The following is a 15140-nucleotide window of genomic DNA, read 5'->3' as shown; positions in this document are numbered from 1 at the left end:
GCACATCAACCCCTGTCTCCATGTGTACCTGCAGCCCCACTCAGCCACCCCCACTCTCCATCCCCTGGTGACCTTGCACTCACACTCCCATTCAACCTCTGCCCCAGTTTGTCTACTCACTGGCCCTTCTGAACCCCAGTCTCTAACCCCCCAGCTACCCTGTATGCCCCATTCTATCTCCCCCCGTTTCCCGTGCCTCCTCACCTGGCCCTGTGGGCAGGGCACTATAAGGAATGCAGCCTCTCCCCATCCCTCTCCGGGACTGGCTGAGATGGCTGCCCTCTGTTCTGGCACCACAACAGCCCCTGGTGGATGAAGGTGTAATTGCAGCGCCTCTCCGGCAGAATGTATATTCTGTGGAGGAAAAAAAAATCTGCGGAGGACACGAATTCTGCATGTGCACAGTATTCCCTCAGAAGTAGTAGGTCTGGAGAAAAGATTAGTAATCTGGGAGCCTGAGTCACTGTAGGTTGAAGGAGAGACTGATTAGATTGAGTTTCCTGCATGTCACTACTTGCTCTGTACTGGCTAGAAAGCATCAGCTAATAACATTTACAATATTAAAAATGAAAAACCAATCACACAGTACTTTTCGTGGATTGTTTTTTATCGATACTGTGAGAAATGGGGTTCGATGATGGTATATTTATGACCATGCCCTGTGCACGACCTAGGTGTCCATTTTCTCTGATTTCTTATTATCTGCAACAATTTTCTATTTCTTATGCACCATAGAAAATTTACTTTACACATAAAAAGAGTTTCTCTTTGTATGGGAAACCCCCAGGTATGTAGGAAGAGAGATGCAGCTTCAGACTTAGTGTAAGGTCAGTCCTAGAAAGGAAACCATACATAATATTCCCAGGATGATTATTGAGATGTTATGTGCCCATATGTTGTACTGGCATCTCTATGAGCTTTCACCATTTTCCGCTGCCCCTTTCTTGCCCTATCAAAGCCAGTGGAACAAAAACTCAGAACCACCATTGCCTGTGACAGACAGGCAGTTGCTTCCTCACTTGCTATAAGTAAAGGAAGCACTGTGGGATCCAGAGCCTCCGCTGCTGCCAAAGTCCCCTTACTGCTCCTGTAACAAATTTTCCATTGGAGAGGTCTTCCTTCCTTGAATTGTCTTGAATGGTCATTTTGCCGACATTGTGATTCCATCCCAGTTTCCCCCTCATATTATATCATACATAGAGATTTAAACTAATTTCTTCTAAGATCATAAATTTACTGGACGGAGACAGAAGAAAATGTATTTCTGTAAACACTAAATCAGTTTGCTTTCTCTTGAGAAATACTTTTAGTCAGATAGACCAGGATTTTGATAATTGAATTTTAAATGTTGTTGTGATTCAGAGTGTAAACAAATTTCAAAATGTCAGTGTTTCCTGCTGGATAACAATCCCATTTTCCAACAAGTACAGTTACTCTTAAAACCAAAAATAAATGAATCTGCTTTCACCTCTACATGTGTATTTGAGTGAGTGAACTCATAACAACAAATATATCTAGACTGAAACCTGAAAATCTCAGCTGACACTTCCTAATACAACACACAAGCACACTTGTCCATGTATCTATTTAATCAGTTCCTGGATGTGTAGTGTTAAATTAGGATTTCTTTGCATTTATGTGTTTAATTCATAATGGCTGTGTTCCAGACCACTTAAGAGACAAGCAACAAAAGTGATGTTTACTAATTTAATAAAGTAACACAGTGTAATGTTTAAAACCATGTACTTTTCCTGTCTTGTCATCCACCATGTCCCATCTCAAAAGCTAGTGAATACCATACTATTGCTGTTGGTGTGTCTGTACAAACAGTTATTGTTTCATTACCACATTAGGGCCCAAATTGTCAGACGTACGTAGGCATTTTTGCACACGTTTGCCTTGCACACTAAATGGTCGATTCGCATATGAAAATTAGAGATTTGCATATGCATGTGTGTGCCTCCATATGCACAACGCTGACCTGTGTATGCATTTTTGAAAATTTGCCTACTTGTCCAAAACTTAAGAAAATTGTGTTTTTTGCAGAATGTTAAAGGCTGCTCCTAGGTTGATGATAAATAAAAAGGAAATATTATTCAAGAGTGGGTTTGAGTTAAGATTCTATAATGTTTCCTGCATAGCCTACGTCCTAAATAAAGAATGTTGTAAAGTTTATTTGACACTGAACTCCTAAAAGTAGTGCATAAGTATTGCCCAGCTGCAAGCTGTGCATGCCTTAGAATACAACACTTTGCAATTGAACTCACAGAAAAATACCTATCCTCTGGGACAGCTAGTTAATGAACCGTGAGTCATTGTTCTTCCTGTGTGCTTCGGTATACCTGTGTAAATGCAAATTGGCTGCTTGGAAACCTTTTGCAGCAGATCATATGATCATTCAGCGTAGTTGTTGGGGTTTTTCTTTCTGTTTTAACCTGGGAGTAAGGTGGCAGCCAGTGCAGGTTCATAGCTCTCGGTATGCCAAAGTTAAACATTTTCCTCTGATAGATTTTCTGTGTTTGAATGTCCTTTGCTTCAGGGTGACACGCCTTCTTCTCACACAAATACTGGCCAGTGCTTTCAGAACAAACCAGGAGATTCAAAGGAAACAGTGGATAGTAATAGGCCCGAGCCTGAAAAGATCCTCCATGTCTGCCAAGTACAGGTTGCTGAGCTGGAGCTGTGGCTAGACAAAGCTAAAGTGTCTCTGGAATCAGAAATCCAGACCCCAGAAATGCAGCAGATGGTGGAACAGCAGCTTGCTGATTGCCAGGTAAGGTTGAGTGGTCAAAGTTCACTGCTGCCAGCTAAACCAATCGCCCTTCCCCCAATAGGTGTGTTTGCATAATAGCTACAATTACTGCTTCAGCTCCTGTTCCTGCATACTCTGACTTACACTGGAGTGAAGAAGAACCACTTGGTTTTTATTTTAGCTGCTTTTTTCCAATTATCTTTTTTAAATCCATGTTGTACACATTCAGTTTCCTTGTGTGTATATTTTAGTATCTGGGATCATAGATAGGATTTACAGTATACCAAATTTGTGTTTTGTAGAGATTTACTGTAATTTACAGAGATCATTTTGGTTTGCGTAGTATAATGTGTATAAAAAGTTCACCAGTTTAAATTCACTAATAAAAGGCAAGTGTTTTTTTTTTTAATAAGACAGTGACCTCAGTCATGATAAAAGGTTGTTTGCTGAACAGGGAATTTGCTAACCATTTCCATTTTATTTTACTGTAGGCTTTTCAGGTAAAAGTGCTCTAAAATTTCTTCCTAAAATGTAAATTTTTGTTTTGCACCCTGGGGCCCAATCCTGGAGACTTAAGCTGAGCTCCACTCTTGCAATAAGAATAGTCCAGTTGAAGTCCATGTGAAGACAATGTACATAACATTATTCCCTTGCATAAGTCTTTGCAGGATCAGATGGAGCTAGAGGGACCAGATGACCCGATTTACAGGGTCAATCCCAATATTTGGGGCTTTGTCTTATATAGGTTCCTATTACCCCCTGCCTCCTGTCCCGATTTTTCACACCTGCTATCTGGTCTTCCTAGATGGGACGTAGATGTTCAACACTGCAACTGGACAGGTTTATATTTGTTCATGCTACAATAGCTACAGCTCATTCCTTTTCACAGAGATAGCGTGGATCCTTTGGGGAACACAATGGCCTAATACAAAGACGCTTATTTTAAATCCATGAGTGATTCCACCACTACAAATGACTACAGGCCTATTCACTCGTGATTCATACCAGGGCCTTATATAAACTAGGAAATCTAGTTTAACTCCACTATAAACCCCATTTAATACCAATATAGAGTATCAGGATTGGAAGGGACCTCGGGAGGTCATCTAGTCCAATCCTCTGCTCAAAGCAGGACCAATCCCCAAACAGATTTTTGCCCCAGATCCCTAAGTGGCCCCCTCAAGGATTGAACTCATAACCCTGAGTTTAGCAGGCTAGTGCTCAAACTACTGAGCTATTTAGCTCAATTTTGACAGGTTAAACTCAAAAAACAACATTTTTCATGGTCTCAGCAAGGCCTAGTAGGACAAGGGGAGTAGCACAAAGCAGCTGCAAGCTCAGATATGCAGTCAAATCAAATCAAGTTTGATGCTTGTGTCATTGTAATTGTGCTCTTACTATCACAGTTGGAATGGAGAGCCTGCACCTATAGGTCAAAGGGGAAGAGGATTTGTGGACCATGATCTCCACAAGTATGGTTCCTTACCTAGCCACGACATTTTGGATTTCTGCCAGTATAAACCCTGGAGCCAAATTTTGGCCCTAATGGTATCTTACTCAGCTTTTGTAGATAGTTAAAAACTACATTTTGAAGTGACTTCCTTTTTAAAACCCACCTCTTTATATATTAGTTAATAAACAGATTTTTGTATTTTTCTAAGTATTAGTTTCATAACATAAATAGAACTCCTGGAGTATTTCTTGCTTTGCAAATGGATATAATTAAAAGTTAAAAAAAAAAAAAAAAAGAGAGAGAGAAAACGGCTGTACTGTAATTATATAGTCAGAGCATTTTCCTTTCCTCACTCACTGACTGCCAAGTCATTTACAAGACTCACAGTTCATGGTGAATAATCAGCTGAACACGAACTCCTAGTGCGATGCTGTGGCCAAAAATGCTAGTGGAAGTCTTTGATGCATAAACGGGAATCTCAGATAGGAATGTTACCTCTATTTTTACACTGGTATGGCTGCTACTAGAATGGTGTGTCCAGTTCTGATGTCTAGAATTCAAAAAGGAGGATGGAAAAATTAGAGAGTGTTCAGAGAAGAGCCACAAAATGATTAAAGGATTAAAAAACATACCTGATAGAAAAAGACTCAAGGAGCTCAATCTATTTAGTTTGCTAAAGAGACGGTTAAGGGGTGACCTGATTAGTCTGTCAGTATCTTAGTGGCAAACAAATATTTGATGTTGGGCTGGGACTGAGGGTGGGAGGGGATCAGGGCTTGGGTAGGGGGTTAGAGTGCGGGGGTGGTGGTGAAGTCTTTGGCTGGGAGGATGGGCTCTGGCATGGGGCTGGGGATGAAAGGTTTGGGGTGCAGGAGGGTGCTCTCGGCTGGGACTGAGGGGTTCAGAGGGCAGATGGGGGATCAGGGCTGGGGCAGGGGGTTGGGGCATGGGAGAGGGTCAGAGGTGCAGGCTTTAGGCAGTGTTTACTTCAAGCAGCTCCCGAAAGGAATGGCATGTTCCCCCTCTGGCTCCTACACGGAGGTGCAGCCAGGTGGCTCCGCGTGCTGCCCATCCACAGGTGCCACTCCAGCAGCTCCCATTGGCTGTGGTTCCCAGCCAATGGGAGCTTCAGAGCCAGTGCTTGGGGTGGTGGAAACACGTGGAGCCCCGGCTGCCCCTGTGCCTGAGAGCCGGAGGGGAGACATGCCGCTGCTTCGGGGAGCCACGGCAGGTAAGGAGCATGTCTCAGCTTCACTGTACTGCCAGTGGGACTTTCAACGGCCCATCAGTGGTGCTGACCAGAGCCGCCAGGGTCCCTTTTTGACGGGCATTCTGGTTGAAAACCGGACCCATGGCAATCCTATCTCTGGCCTATGTTATACAAGAGGTCAGACTAGATGATCACAGTGGTACCTTCTGCCCTTCAAATCTGTGCACATCAATACCATTTAAGTCCTGTGATTGCCTTTACAGCAGGTCAAAATCTAGGCAGCATCAGAGGCCACCTTTGTCCCCCTCTCTTCCTGGACTGTGACCTCTTTGGGGCATCTCTCACAGACTCTAGTCCATAATTTTCCTGCCTTACCTATGAATAATTGTGTATTAGCATGAGTAATGGAGTTAATGTTTCTCAATGCACAGCCTATGGATTGAAAAGGCATTTCCTTTTGTACACATGGCCATACATACAGCTTAATTTATCATTTGGTAGCCAGGTTGGGGATTTTTTGGTAGCTATTTCTGATTTTCTCCCTCATTTTTCTCTAAACAGCTGAAGTGTGAACAGTGACTAGAGTATTAGGCACCTTGGCTGGTAAAGGTGAATAATTAACTGGTTTATTTCCTAGGTTATGTTATCAGAGATTGAACAAAAGATTGCTTCTTTATTGGAGGATTGCAGAGATAGGCAGCAAAGAGATCATGCAGGCCCTCAGAAGGAAGCAGAGGCCCTTTCCTTGAAGCTCAAGGATGTGAAGTGCAATTTGGAAAAAGTCCAGGTGATGCTTCAGGACAAATACAATGAAGAACAGGTAAAAAGCCTGAATACTATGCAAAGTCCTATGAGAGAGACATTGTGAGGGCTTCAGAAGACTAGTTATAAGAGACGATGTGAAATTAAGGGATGGATGCAAATGAATGTGCATGTCTGTCACTGTCATTTTAGTTCACAGTGCTGTATTATCATACTCAGCTTGCTGCTTGTAATGGGTTTTAGTGGTTGTCTGAATGTTTTGTGTTTGCTTAAAGAGCACATGGTCCGAGGTCAAGGTTTTATGAGCCACAAATAAGAGAGAATGAAAAAAAAAATTTAAGATTTTTTAAAAAAATATTATGTATAATAAAGATCCTGGTGGTGAAAGGTTCCAAGTGGACAATTCTAGAGACTGTAGCCCTCTCTTCAGAGAACAGGAATAGTAAGGGCAGTGACAATGCAAGCTTTCCAGTACTGCCCCACCTATGTCATCCACTGGAGGATCTCCAGCAGTGATGAAATAATAGGTTGTTCTCTGTGCTTATTCAGTACTCATCTGAGTATCTCTCTGAATATCTTTGCTGAGATTTACTCACGTATTGGCAGTCAGTTACAGCTATGGGGCTAGTTCCCCACCCACTCTTTTTATGATGGTTTCAGGAAAGTCTGTTAGGTGTGGGTGCATTGGCAAAGACAGCTGCAGGCTCACCTTCCCTGGAACAGCACTGACTGAAAGGTGAGCTATGGTAGCCAGGGAAGGGGACTGGTGGTGCTAAATTTTCCTGTTGAATACTAACATACCTCTACAAGTATCACCAGGCAGAATATCTACACAACTTCTGGACCATACGAACCATTTGTAGATTGGAAGCTAGTTTGACAGGCATAAATTGCACCTCACCATAGTTCATTCAGGCAAAAGTGTTCAGAGTTGGTGTCAATGAAACTTCCAAAACCATGCTTTCCTCTAATTCTGCTACCAACAGTGTGGGGAAGTGAACTAATGGAAGAAAGGACTTTACTGGGAGATGAGAATAAATTCAAGCTCTCCCCAGGTGAAACAGCACAAATATCTTTGCAGCAAGATTCAACTAATAGGCTTATCCCATCCTTCTGAGAGATCACCCTTCGTTTATCCCCGGTGTATTTTTCACAGCCTGTTATGATATCATCTCCTTCCTGAACTACACACATATATTTTGCCACTTTTTCAATTCTGAGAGCTTCACAAAACACCATCTCACTTTATAGCTCAACAACAGTGAAAGGATCCCTTCAGAACATCTTCAGCCTGGCAGCTCCGAAGTACCCAACCTCCTTACCACTGATGCGCCACCGTTCAGCAGGCATAACCGTTTGCAGCAGCCTCGGGTAATCCTACTGCTCATCCCATAAATACAAAACGCAATTGTCTATTATCTGCTATTTTCAGATATGCTTGACTCTGAGGGTTAGACTGTGGCTTGGATTATGCACCTCCACAGGGAGGGAGAGCTCTCCCTGCATTTCTGTGGGGGTTACCCTGCCTTGGGTCTGGGCACATGGGAGTAGGGGAGTGAGGAGCAGAGGCAGAGCAGAGTCTTGGCTCCACCCCCAACACCTTGACCACTGCAGCTGAGCTTGAGATGGAGAGGTGATGTAGTTTGCGCCTGGTAAATGCTAGCAGCAAGCTACTACCCCCTGGAGCTGGGGGGTGTGGGGAACACTGAGTGTTATTTAACAGGCCTAAACTGATGTAAAAGAGTCATCACACAAAGCAACACTGATTTAACTAAACCAGTGCAGCTTTTGTGTGTGGACAAAGCCTTGAGGGGTGTGTCTGAGGTGCAGTACCTCCCAAGAGTACTCCTGGAGCAGGGCAGCTTACGCTGCACAACTTGATCCTGGCTGTGCCTAGAGGCATAAGAAAAAATTGTCAGTAGTGTCTTGGGCACCTAGGAGCCTAACTCTAATTGAAAGTGAGTGGGACTTGGGTTCCTAAGGGCCAGATTTTCAAAGTTATTTAGGTGTCTAAAGATGCATATAGGCGTGTAGTGGAATTTTCTAAAGCACCTAAACACGTGACAGACCTGGTCAGGAACTTCTGAAAATCCCACTAGGCACCTTTCTGCACCTTAAACACTTAAATATCTGTGAAAATCTGATTCTAAATACCTAAATGACTTTTGAAAATGGGACTTGAGGCTTCAGTGTAATTGAGATGCTTTTGAAAATTTTACTTACAATTTCGCCCACAGTGGCTTTTAAAGTTACTGTTAGCAGATTTAAAATATGAGGTCATGTTCTCTGTTCTGTAAGTAACACTGTAGATTCTGCTGTTTGAAAATCAGCTTTTCCTTTTTTGTGCCTTCTCTCTTTGAAGATTACTCAAAGAAGCAATCCAGACTGAATCACTGGAGACTGGAGTTGCTGAATTTCTAATTCAACTCCCTCTTCTAATTAAAGACACACGGTTAAACCTAGTGGTTCATACTCAAGCAAAAATCTCATTGAAGTCAATGGGAGTTTTGCCAGAATAAGAATGGAAAGATATGGTCCATTATTTCACAGTGTGCTCTGTTCTCCTGCCCTGATGTGATACCCATCAATGAAGGCAACTGGAGAGGATGTGGAATCCCATTATTGAAGGGTTTTAAGAACAGGTTTGACAGACACCTGTGGGGGATGGCCTAGATAAACTTAATCCCATTTTAGCATGGGGAGTTGAACTAGAAGACCTTTTGAGATGTCTTCCTGCCCTATATTTCTATGATTTTATTATGAGTTTTTAGATCTCAACATAGGTTAAGAACAATTCATAACGTTATATCATCTAAGAGAAGTTATGTATTTGGTAAAGTTATATGTAGTTCACATCTATATAATCAGTTGCTTTTTGTTTTGGTAGCTGTAATTTTTTTTATTTATTTTTGTTAAGTGAGCAACCAAGACCATCCTTTGAGAAGAACATGGTTTACACTTTTTACTTTATCATTCATGTTGTTCCTTATTTCCAGGACCTGCCATTAAAACCGACTGAGCAAAATAATCTTGTCGACTTCATCGAATTTTATGTAGAAAAAATGCAGCCATGCTTTGATGACAGCACTACTCAGAAATTAGAGTCAAGGTACAAAATAGAAAAATTAATCACTGAGCTTGTATTATATGGCTTCCAAAACACCATATTGTCTGCAGGATTGCTGTACACAGAAGTTTCTCACGCAGGGGTATGTTGCCAAAAAAACCAAAACCAAAACAAAAAATCACAGAAGGAGAAAATCTGCCAAAAGCTGTGCAGTTCAGTAGAGATCCAATTCACACTGTAGTATCCCCTGAAACTGGTACATAACTCAAGTGTGTTTGTACAGTGCCTACCACAATAGGGTCCTGGTACGTGACTAGGCCTCCTATATGCTATGGTAATACAGATAATTATTATTATTATTGTGTGTCATAAGCTATGGTAGGCATGACCACAAAAACTTATATAGCGAGGTAGATCAGGCACCTCTATTCTCCTTATTTCACAATACAAAAACAAGGGGACATTCAGTGATAGTAAAAAGCAGCAAATTTAAAACTAGTAGAAGGTTAGATGTTTTAGGGTTCATAGAATATCAGGGTTGGAAAGGACCTCAGGAGGTTCTAGTCCAACCCCCTGCTCAAAGCAGGACCAATCCCCAGGCAGATTTTTACCCCAGTTCCCTTAATGGCCTTCTCAAGCATTGAGTTCACAACCCTGAGTTTAGCAGGTCAAGGCTCAAACCACTGAGCTATCCCTCTCTCAAATATATGGATATATACCTATCTCATAGAACTGGAAGGGACCCTGAAAGATCATCAAGTCCAGCCCCCTGCCTTCACTAGCAGGACCAAGTACTGATTTTTGCCCCAGATCCCTAGGTGACCCCCTCAAGGACTAAACTCACAACCCTGGGTTTAGCCGGCCAATGCTCAAACCACTGAGCTATCCCTGTTCCCCCCAGTGTACAATTAGCTTGTGGTTATCACTGAGGCCAAGAGCTCAGACGTATTCAAAAAAGGACTGGACATTTATATGGATAATGAGATCATCCAGAATTAGCATAGTAACGATCTTTAAAAAGGGAGTTTGGGAAGTGATATAATCCCTCATATGTCAGGGCATAAGCCAACTTCTAACTGAGGAGAGCAGGAAGAAACTTGCCCTACAGGCATGTTATTGATGCTTTAAATGAATTAATTCCAGATATGTGCCAAAGTTTTGTAATGTATGCAGTTGTCACCTATGGTTATGTATCCTGTTGCCTTAAGATAAATCTACATTTAGGCAGTGTGTACAGTACAGACACTGCACACACAGCTAGCATGGGTATAAATAGAAGCACAGAGAGTGAGGCATGGCTGGAGTGAATAGAACAGAGTGTTCTACATGCCTGTCCTCTAGGTATCTCCCCATGCAGCTCTCTACCGACCCAAGCAGTGCCTTCCATGTCTACCCTGTTATTTTTAGCAGTGTAGCGTCCTGCTGCCTCCCCTGCTCGAGCGTTTCCCAGCTGCAGTGAAAGTCTGGCAGCAGGCGAAAGCTCAGGCAGAGGGGAAAGGCTCCTGCCAGAGCCCTCCCCACTGCTGGAGCCTTTCACTGCAGCATGTAGCTACATATGTAGTGCCTGTCCTGTACATGCCACTGTAAGCGTAGACATAGCTTTAGCCTTCTGCTGTGCTGCATTGCATTCTGCCCCAATACTGTATGCTACATCATGCCCATGCTTTTAAATGTCTGTGGTGCTGCCTATAATATTATGCTGATGGTAATTAAAAATAATACATCACCTGACAGCCATGGAATATAAATATTCACTGAAGGCTTTTCTCTATCATAATAGTAATGTTTAAAAAAACCACTATCTTTTATTTCACCTCTTTAACACAACATTTGTTGGTAAGCTAGTACTGAATGAAAGGGAAAGCTTGAAAGAAGATTATTCTTGTTAGTTATTATTTCTGTTGTGCCAACTGTATGATAACTACTATACAGGCATGTGGAGATATGGACCCTACCCCCAACAAGCTGACAGTTTAAGGCCCCCGTCCTGCAAGCATATGAGTAGAAGCTTAAAGGTTCATGCTGGAGTCAACTCACTGAATTCAATAACTCATTGAAGGCAATAGGACTGTTCACAATGCATAAAATTAAGCATGTATGTAAATCTTTGCAGGATTGTAGCCTAAGTGGATAACAAGCAAACCAAAAGTGGGAGGAAAGGGAGTGGCAAAAAAAATTTGATTAAGGGTGAGGCTAAAATCACGTTCTGTTGGTTTCACTATGGGTATATGGGGGGCAGGAGAGTAGGCTAAGGGAGATAATTCTATACACACAGTTGTAACAATCTAATGATATGCTAATCTTTCCTTGTTCTTATGATCATGTTGCCCAAACACAGCAGTGACGTACCTATCCCAAGGAGTGAGTTTGCTGGTCCATTTTTAAAGGACCAAACTGGTGATAAGTGGCAATATTTACAACAAGAGCTGTCTTCTACGATGAAGTCTCCTCTGTGTCAGCTTGCTGACCCTCAGGTTTGTTTATGTTCCTTCCAATGCAAAATCATTATTACCTTTGAAAATGAAAAAGTTACAGCTAATATATGCTCCTTCCTCAGATACAGCAAAGGCATTTTGCTTTCTGTATCATCATATTCTCTCTTTTAACGTCATTAAATAATTGAAAACTGTGTAATAGCTGTCCAGTTGAAATCGCAATTTATAGTAGTCAGTGGTATCGTTACACAGCATTTTTAGTATTACTGTTTCTCTCTATTATCCTTGAAAGCCATTATGAGTAGTCATTAGTGCTTTTCTTTAAGTTTCTGTTAGATGGTGTCACTGCAGTGGTGAATGTAATAAGTAGCATGAAGGCCATCTAGAAGAATTCTTGTATTAAATGGTTAGGCCTGATGCTGTCTTTTTTATTTCAGCTGGGATTTTCAAAGGAGTCTAAGGGAGTTAAGTGCCCAACTCCTAGCCTTAATTAAATGATTGGAGAGAGATTAAAGCCCAGTTCTTGCAGATACAAACATTGATCGCAGAGACAGATTCTGTCCTGACATTGACCATTGCGGGGCTCAGTTATCCTCTATGAGGATGTACATGGTGTATGTCAACGCAAAGTTTGAGCTGCAGAGATTGAAGATTATTAGTATGACCTTGCAGGTTTTTACTGTGTGGGAACATAAATAGCTTGTACTGTTGTCAGTTTTGTTCGTTGATATTAAAAAAAATTAGTAACTACAAACAAGCTGAGATTTTGTGTTCTAGGAAATGATTCCATTACATGGGACAATATCAGTTACTCAAGGAGGGTCATGAGTGGTGAAGGACTGGATCATGCAGTCCTCAGTCAGGTAGAACTCAAACAGAAGTAAACAGGGGGGCTGCCTTACTGAGAACTGCAGCCTGTCATTTCGAAAGACTGAAACTCATAGGGCTACATTTTCAGCCAAAGGCCCAAGTGGCCCCTTTGCATGCACATAAATAGGTTTTTGTAGATGCAGCAGGTGTGAAAACCTTTTTGCAGGTGAACTTCCTGCCTGTTAGTGAAAATGTGACCCATAGGCTCCAGATGGTGTTATTTTAATTTTTTCTTTTAAAAATAATATTATGCAGCAGTATGATTCCATTTTTATTTGAACCATTAATCTATCTGTAATTTGCTTTTCCAAACGTTAGATTACAACAAAACTGAATATTCTGCCGAGAGGTGCTGTATGTGGTATTGGAATCCCAACTGTCAAGGAACTGAAAACCTACACCATGCAGCTTGGAGATCTAAGCCAAGAAGCAAATGTTGTGCAGACACAGGTACAAATCACATGCTCTATAATTTCCAAAATGACAAGGACTTCTAGAAAGCTAGACATAGCTTTGGCACTATGAAGCACAGCTAGTCAGTAACCATGTTCCCCCAAACTGAGTGTATTATAGAGGTGGGCTTTGGTAAGGTTCTTAATGTACTGTAGAATCAGATCTGGATTTAGAGAAGCAACTTCTCATTTTTCAATCCCAACATTAGCTATTGCCTGAATGCAAACATTTGCTGGCACAAGTGATGTCATTTGCACATCAAAATTGCAATATTAGATAATCGGTCGTGTACATGACTTCAGTTGGGTCTGCAATATTGCATGGGTACAAAATAGAAGGTTGGGGTGAGGACTGTTTCCAAATCAGCCATTCAATATTTTACTAACTCTTTTTATTGCTAATAGCTTGAGTTGGCTGAATATGTCACAGTTTTATACACATTTCTTTAGTCAATGTTCTTACTCAGTATCATCTCTGACTTGATCGGAAGCTATGAAAAATGCTATAACTTGTCTTCATCCAGGAAAATGGGGCTGGGGAAGCTTCCTTAAATTTGGACAAAAAGCTCTTTGAGCTGCTTTTGGCAATCAGTCGATGTTTGAACAACATGGAAGAGATGTTAAACACATGCGTGCTCTCCAATGAAGAGGCTGCTGTGCAGCAGGGACTGTATGAGGTAAGCGCACCAAAACATAGATGGATAAGCATCAATGGGTTTCTGTTAACAGCGAAATAGATAGGTCTCCTCTCTCACTTACACTAATGTAAATCAGGAGTAACTCCATGAAGTTGGTGGATTTACACGGAGAAGACGAATCAGTCTCATTTTATTTGAGTATAAGTAGCAACCTGAGTCCTGCTGGTGTTTTTAAAAGTTGAATCTTCTCTAACAAGGACCATTTTCACTAGCCTTCTCTACTTTTCAATCCTTTAGACTCTGTCTCTAGAGCTGCAAAAACTTCACACAGATATCAGAGATAAAAAGGATGATCTTTTAAAGTCTATTACCTGTGCCGATGGGAGCGCTGATGTATTCTTTGAGTGCTTTAACAACTTGCAAGCCCGGCTGGAACTAACTCAAACTGCTGCTGCTTCTAGAAGCAAATCAATGAAAGCTGGGCTGGATCACAATAGTAATTATCAGGTACTGTACTGCTGAATGCATGTCTTGTTTCACAGCATCTATTAGACGTGTTAGTGTTAATGCATTTTGGATTATAAATGAGCAGTATACAATGGACATTAAAAAAAAAAAACAAAAACCCAGAGAAAGCTTTTCCTAGCTTATTGCTGATTTCAGATACATTAGGAGTAAATCCTGTCATGTCCCTGCTCTCCACAGTGATAGTTGCATTGGGCTATGATCACAGTAGACGTATGTGTACAGAACGAGGAGCGAAGCAACCTGAGACCCTATGCAGGGGGTTGTCACTCCTCTGCACATTAACGTGCTGTAGGCTATGCGTATAGGAGGGGGCTGGAGGCTTGCTTCTGCCAGATGAGGGTGCAGGAGCAGTGGGAGTTATTACAGTCCTGAAAGCAGCATTAACCACTGCAGGTTGCCTTATGGGGACGATTCCTTCTCCCCTGGCCTTCCACAGCTCAGTCTACACTGGCACCAGGCACTCTGGGCTATGCACTGGGAACAGGTTTAGCTCATAATGCTCACTGTATTTTGTTAGGTTCTTTTTTTTTTTTTTTTGCTATACTTAGCATATGCCACAGTACTGGGTGTCATAATATTACAGTCTTTATTCTTCTGTGAAAGAGGGGAAAGGGTGATGGGTACTTTCAGAATATTTCACAAGACAAGGAAACGAAAACAATTAGTCCGGGCAATATCCAAGATCCTACAGAATGTTAACGCCAAAAGACTGTGTTTCCTTGGGAAAAATATTGTGATTTTTGTTATGAAATATATGGGCCACATCTGTCCTTACTCAGGCAGACTCCTTTTGAAGTGAACAAAAGCAAAGGAAGGACCTCGGGATTTGGCTTACTATGTTCAAACAAAGCTCCTGAACCCCCACTGTTTGAGTATAAATGTAGATACTTCAGTGCTAAATTTCTATTGCTATGGAGAATATTTGATCTTGTATCAGAATATAAGGGGAACCAATCCTGCAGTCCATGCTCAG

General features: G+C 41.7%; 1 protein-coding gene across 1 annotated transcript in view; it reads left to right on the top strand.

The window, feature by feature from the left end:
- Nucleotides 1–15140, top strand: part of SYNE2 (spectrin repeat containing nuclear envelope protein 2) — a 280671-nt gene that overhangs the window by 176057 nt on the left and 89474 nt on the right. Inside the window, exons 66-73 of the mRNA XM_075065745.1 lie at nt 2540–2773; nt 6053–6235; nt 7429–7548; nt 9174–9286; nt 11583–11718; nt 12868–12999; nt 13526–13678; nt 13937–14146. Of these exons, the coding sequence (XP_074921846.1) occupies nt 2540–2773; nt 6053–6235; nt 7429–7548; nt 9174–9286; nt 11583–11718; nt 12868–12999; nt 13526–13678; nt 13937–14146 (1281 nt within the window). The remainder of the gene's footprint in view (nt 1–2539; nt 2774–6052; nt 6236–7428; nt 7549–9173; nt 9287–11582; nt 11719–12867; nt 13000–13525; nt 13679–13936; nt 14147–15140) is intronic.

This window comes from Chelonoidis abingdonii, chromosome 4, assembly GCF_003597395.2.
Source record: "Chelonoidis abingdonii isolate Lonesome George chromosome 4, CheloAbing_2.0, whole genome shotgun sequence".
Taxonomy (NCBI): domain Eukaryota; kingdom Metazoa; phylum Chordata; order Testudines; family Testudinidae; genus Chelonoidis; species Chelonoidis abingdonii.
Note: the sequence above shows the minus strand (reverse complement) of the source record. Positions and strands in the feature narration are given on the sequence as shown.